Here is a 6438-nt window from a genome sequence, read left to right as displayed (position 1 = left end):
AAAAAGTAGGTAGGTTTTTTGTTTGTTTTAAATTTTCTCTTAACCGGGTGCAGATGAGCTTGAGCTCAGAATTGGATATCCGAGAGACTTGTCGCTGAACCCCAATGACCTAACAAAAGAGTGAACGTGCCTAATAAAAAATAAGTAACCCAACATAAATATAGTTTCAACAAATAAAAATCCCTAAATACTAGTATTATTACTAGTTGAGGAGCTGAGCCGGTTCATGTTATTGTAGGAGTTGTATTTGGCAAGCTGTAGCATATAACCATTGCTGGTCACATGTGTTCACACACTGTAGCAAACAGTAGATCGAGAAGACTGGGGCACTCGGTCGTCTTCATTGCTCCTCCATTATTGCTCTGCACTGCAAAGGTTGGTAGCAGCAGAGAGGCAAGACCGTGACCAGCAGTAATAGTAGGCAGGCTCCTCCATTATTGCACGGAGCAGAGCATGGCCATGACCAGCGTCCAGCAGCAGTAACAACACGCTCCTCCATTATTGCCTTGCTCTGCAGACTCTGCTCCTCCATTTAAGGGAAGGGAACCACCGTTGCTCCTCCATATCGATCGCTCCATCCAAGATCCAAATCCAAGCATGGCGCTCAAGAGGAGTAGATGTAGATCCATCGCCTTCCTCAACCGCCATTGCTAGGTGCTAGCTCCTGTAAGCGCTCTCTATCCTCTTCTCCTCAAGTTATTATTCTGCTCCTCTTCATCTAGTGTTTCCATCTCTCACCTGACCTGCTCCTCTTCGTCTTGTCCCAGCAAGCTGCCCTATCGTCTTCCCCTCAAGAGGGATCTGGCTGATATTTCCAGGCGGTCGCTCAGCACCCTACACCCGATCTTGCTGCAAAAAGAGAGCGGCCGGCAGACAGCAGCATTTGGAGGCGGCCGCTCAAGAACCTACCAGCTACCTGCTTCTACTTCTACTCGGTAAGGCCTTGTTGGTAGTACATAGATCTAATCCCTCCAGTGCAAATTCTGATTCTATCATGTACTACTAGGCATTCATATGCAAATCTCTTCAAGTGACAAAACTTATTAGATCCCCTAGCTAGTACGTAGATGGATCTAATCCCTGCAGATTCAGTCATTGCTGTCCACATTCAGATTCAGTCACGTACTAAGCATTCAAATACTATAAATCTGTTCAAATCACATAATTTATTAGATATCCTAGCTAGTAAGTATTCGATGGATCTAATCCCTGCAGGGTTCAGATTCAGGTTCAGATTCAGACATAATTTGTTTTATCAAGCATTGCTGTCCACATTCAGGTTCAGTCATGTACTTGGCATTCAAATAGTATACATCTGTTCAAATGACATACTTTACTTCATGATGATGATGATGATGATGATAGCAGATCCAAATACACAGACAAGTACTACTATTTATGTATAGATCAAATCTGACAGAACAAGGACATTATATGGAGGTCCTTGTTTTGAGCTCACAGGAACAAAAATTAGAGCCACATTATTACTTTTTAACATGGAAATGCTCAGTTGCTAGCCTAAAATACTAGACTCTTCAGGAGTGAGCCAAGTTGTAACAGGTCAAACCATTGAACTCCTAAATATCAGTGCAAGCACACAAATGAACAGTGGCCAGCTCACAAGTTTAATGTTACATTTTTTTGCAGTTAATGTCACTCTGAATCATGCATATAAATTTTGGATATAGAGACATTATCCCCTATGTACCCAAAATGCTGCATATGCTAAAACTATGAAAAGCAGAAAAACATATGCTTCAGGTTAACATATATCGAACTATATTTCAGCTCATCCACAACATCTTCAGGTAAGCCCCCCGAGTCTCAAACAAAAGTAGGCATACGGTCCAATGTAAGAACAGACATGTGGAAATATCAAACAGGAATTTAAATCACCTCTCTTTGGCCAGTCCAGTGTAAGATTAGAAGTGTGGCAATAACCAATCTATATTGTTTCAGAAGGTACTAGTTACTTCCTCTGTTTGACAAAAAAAAAGGTAACTATTTCCCTTTTTACATGGCGTCCTTGTTTCTGTGTGATTTAACAAAGACCACTCATTTGACTAATAGTATACTGGGTGTAAACGAACGAGGCCTAAGCAGTTATTTTTTCCTTGGTGTTGGATGCATTTCTTTTCTGTGTATTACCTGCGATAGAGAACAATTCCCTTTGCTTTTCTAACTTCCAATCCTTGTGTGTTACAGGACTGCTTCCTAGCTAAAGGATCCATACATTGAGAACGAAGATCGACCGGTTCCACCATGGAGGTGGTGACCGGTGCCATGGGAAGCTTGCTCCCCAAGCTCGGCGAGCTGCTCGTGGGGGAGTACAAGCTGCAAAAGGGCGTCAAGGAGGACGTTGAGTCCCTTGAAAGGGAGATGAAGAGCATGAACGCTGCCCTCGTCAAGGTGGCGGAGGTGCCAAGGGACCAGCTGGACAACCAGGTCATCATCTGGGCTGACGAGCTCAGGGAGCTGTCCTATGACATGGAGGATGTTGTCGACAACTTCCTAGTGTGCGTCGAGGGATCTAAATCCAATGCAGTCGCCAACTCAAACAAGCTCAAAGGGCTAACAGCAAAGATGGCCAACTTGTTCACCAAAGGCAAGGCCCGCCATCAGATCGCCGATGCCATGAAGGACATCAAGAACCGCGCGCAAGAGGTGGCTGACCGGCATAACAGGTACAGGGTTGATGATGTTGTTGCCAATGCAGCTGGCAAACACAAGGTTGACCCTCGTGTGCTGGCATTGTACAAGGATCAGAAAGAGCTCGTTGGCATTGAAGACGCACAGAATGAGCTAACCAAGAGGCTCACAGATGGTGCTGGTGATGGTGATGGTGATGTTCCCAATCAGCAGCCCAAGATGAAGGCAGTCTCTATTGTTGGACCTGGAGGGCTTGGCAAGACTACACTTGCTAAGGCAGTGTATGATAGGCTTAGAACACAATTTAAATACACAGCCTTTGTTCCGGTGGGTCGAAACCCTGAAGTGAAGAAAGTTCTCAGGGATATCCTCTTGGAAGTTGACAAGAGAGAGTGTATGGGTGATGTAGCCACATTGGATGAAAAACAACTCATCGACAAACTCCAAGAACTACTTGAGAATGGAAGGTACACAACATCCACCTTAATCAATTTATATCCCATGACATTAGCAATTTGAGCGGATTAATCATTCCCAATAGAAGAGGTATAAGTCAAAAATACCATCCATAATATATAATGTGTAGAACCAAATGTCTCAGATGTAGTGGCACAATGCGGCATTGCATGTTAGATGGATGCCATCTGAGTGGAACTGGCAGAGGCATAGACTCCTATTGAATTATTAGCGAGGTGGTGCATCTTAACATCATAAGGGCGTTCAGCGCAACGAAGCAACCAGCTACAAACATGTGTTTCATTTCGTTTTGTCCAGTTCTAAGTTTGGATTTGGTGAGCCTATTCATGTTCTGGTGTACTTTAGAAAATGGACCATGTTTTCCGGCTTTAATACCATTTGGGTCTTGAACAACTACCAAACATTCTCACAAGTTCAATTTGGAGCTGGAATATAAATCTGAGTTCAAGGTAATAGTTCAAAACCAAATTCAATATATAAAAACCTATTTAAATCTGAGGGATGAAATTAGTAAGAACTACAGTTTTGATGAAAGAGACTAGATCAATAAAATTCATGTATGCTTTTTCCAGTGGCTTATTCCCTTCTTTTCTTTATTGTACTTGCTGTTGGTTGAACGATTCCATACATATTTATATTCCTTACTGAGGTTGATGCTATGCATTTTAACTTTTTTTTCTAGATGGTTTTACTGATGATATTCCCTTGTGTTGTCATGTGGACAGGTACTTAATTGTCATTGATGACATATGGGATTTAGAAGCATGGAAAATTATCAAATGTGCTTTCATTGATAACAATCATGGGAGCCGAGTAATCACAACTACTCGTATTCTTGATGTTGCCACAAATACCGGTGATATTTACAAGCTAAAACCCCTTTCTCAACATTTGTCTGAAGAATTATTCTATACAAGATTGTTTGGTGGTAAAGATAAATGCCCTTTTGGTCAACCAGCTGAAGTATCAGACAAAATTTTACAGAAGTGCGGAGGTGTGCCATTAGCTATAATAACAATAGCTAGTTTGTTGACTGGTAAACCTATGGAGGATTGGTCTAAAGTATTCGACTCAATTGGTTTTGGATCTGGAGATAGCAACACAGATGTAGAGAACACGAGGAAGATATTATTATTTAGTTATTATGATCTACCTTATTATCTGAGGTCTTGTCTGCTGCATCTGAGCGTATACCCAGAAGACTATTTGATCATGAAAGACAAAGTGATATGGCAGTGGGTCGCCGAAGGTTTCGTCAGTGAGGAACCAGGGGTAAGCTTATTTGAGACCGGTGAAAGGTACTTTAATGAACTTGCAAATAGAAGCATGATTCAGCCCGTAGGGAGTCAAGAAACATACACAATATTTGCTTGTCGTATTCATGATATGGTGCTAGATATGATTTGTTTATTATCAAAGGAACAAAATTTTGTTACTATATTGGATAGTAACGAGAAGAACATACCTTCACCATGCAATGCCCGTAGGTTAGCTGTCCAAAAGAGAGTGGCGCCTCTGGCTAACACAGGCATGCCAAAACTGAGGTCGTGCTATGCCATCATGTGTAAACCCAATGCATTGCCATCTCTTTCAAACTTTCAAGTATTACGTGTTCTAGATATGGAACAGTGCAGCTTTGACAAAGACCATCCTTACCATCTAGAACATCTCGGGAGGTTACCTCAGTTGAGATACCTGGGCATGGATTAATTCCTCGCTTCTTCCAAACCTCTCCATCCTAGCCATGAATGTGGGTGATTTTGGGGAGCAAGATGTGCTGAACTTTGGGGGTTTTCCAGAGCTTACTTGCCTTTGTTACCCGATTCCTGGGGGCATGGAGTTCCCTGATGGCGCTTTCCCCACGTTGAGGGACTGCACGGTGCTTGCGCCATTCAGGTTTCTGCAGGGAACTATGCAGGGCCTTGAATCCATTTGGATCAAAGTGCAAGTGCATGCCTTGAAGGATGCCAGCACTGATTTAGACTTTATTGGTAGCCTGGGGAACCTCCCTTCTCTTCGGAGAGTTGACGCTCAGATCGGTTGCAATGGTGCCTCTGCTTCTGATATTGAAAAGGTGAAGGCAGTGGTGAGGCAAGCAATGGACACCCATCCCAACCGTCCCACCCTTGATCTCTTACCATATCAACGACCACAGGTATGTATTACTGCATGCTTCGTTGCCTATCTCGTGTTGTTGTTTTTTTCAATTCCCTGACAGCTACCAGTGTTGTCTTTTTTCAGACTGATGAAGAAGAATCAGACTCGGAACAGACCTCCTCTTTGGATGAAGAAGAATCAGACTCCGAACGGAGAGAACAACCCTGGTTTATATTTTCGGCCCTCAGTTCTCTTCTTTCTTTTAATCATACTACCACTGTTGATACGTCTGCTCAGGTAATTGACGACAAGAACGACGAGGAAGAAGAATCAGACTCCAACCATCCCGTTCCTCATCTAACTGAGAGCAGCATTGACGCTGCCAGTACATCTCCTCCGGTGCCCGCGCCGCGACGGACGTGGAGGCGGTGGGCGTGCTTTCCTTGCCTCAACTCGGGCAGCAGCAGCTCCGCTGCAATTGCTACAGCAGGTTCAAACCAGTGTGAAGCTTCAGGACAGGGGGTGGATCAGGTAGCAGGGGATGGTAAATAATGAGGATGCCCAGCCCTGAATGATAGCGTTTGCTGTGCTGAATGATCAGTTGAACTGCTGCAGTACTACTTTTCTTAAGATTTGGTATTAAATTAAAACTGCTTGTTATTCCTGAATGATAGTACTTGGTCTGTAATAATTAGGATAGTATGAAGTAGCCAGGTTTTTTGCCCCGTAGTCCGTGCCTATTATGGTCATGTCATGAGCAGGCATGGACAGCGGGTTTTCCTGGCTTTGCTACAATTCTATTTTTTCCATTTTCCTACTCCACTTTGGTAAAGACTTGTTGTTTGTATTGTCCCGGGTACTGAAATGTATGCTAACAAGATAGAGAAACTTGTTCTTTCCATTCTCTATGATGCCCAGTACCGAAAAGTGGGCTATGCCTAATCCTCTATTTTCCGTCATCTTTGTTATTACTTTGTCAGGACTTTTCTTCTTCTTCTTCTTCCATATTTTTTATAAGGAGAGAAAAAACCTGTAGGGAGATGTTCTCTCCCACAGTATAAGCACACAGAAATATGAACAAGCGACAAGTGGGAAATGTCAGTTAACATTGAATCCATGGTTCCACTCCATACAGCCGAGGTTCAATCCTATTGGATTCGTCCTACTCAAGCTGTTGAGCTGCACAAGCCACGCTCTACTTGCTCAGAGAAGGCA

At 43.1% G+C, this 6438-nt stretch overlaps 1 protein-coding gene across 2 annotated transcripts; it reads left to right on the top strand.

The window, feature by feature from the left end:
• Positions 1-379: 379 nt before the first annotated feature.
• Positions 380-6129, top strand: LOC119325748 (disease resistance protein RGA5-like). Of its 2 annotated transcripts, XM_037599474.1 has the most exons (6): positions 380-666; positions 768-935; positions 2206-3116; positions 3852-5281; positions 5368-5450; positions 5521-6129. In XM_037599474.1, exons 3-4 carry the CDS (start codon positions 2263-2265, stop codon positions 4834-4836), a joined length of 1839 nt encoding a protein of 612 aa, XP_037455371.1. In that variant the 5' UTR covers positions 380-666; positions 768-935; positions 2206-2262; the 3' UTR covers positions 4837-5281; positions 5368-5450; positions 5521-6129. The 2 variants fall into 2 exon arrangements, with proteins under 2 accessions (XP_037455371.1, XP_037455370.1); XM_037599473.1 differs by having other exon boundaries at positions 5368-6129.
• Positions 6130-6438: the final 309 nt, after the last annotated feature.

Source organism: Triticum dicoccoides, chromosome 6B, assembly GCF_002162155.2.
Source record: "Triticum dicoccoides isolate Atlit2015 ecotype Zavitan chromosome 6B, WEW_v2.0, whole genome shotgun sequence".
NCBI lineage: Eukaryota > Viridiplantae > Streptophyta > Magnoliopsida > Poales > Poaceae > Triticum > Triticum dicoccoides.
Note: the sequence above shows the minus strand (reverse complement) of the source record. Positions and strands in the feature narration are given on the sequence as shown.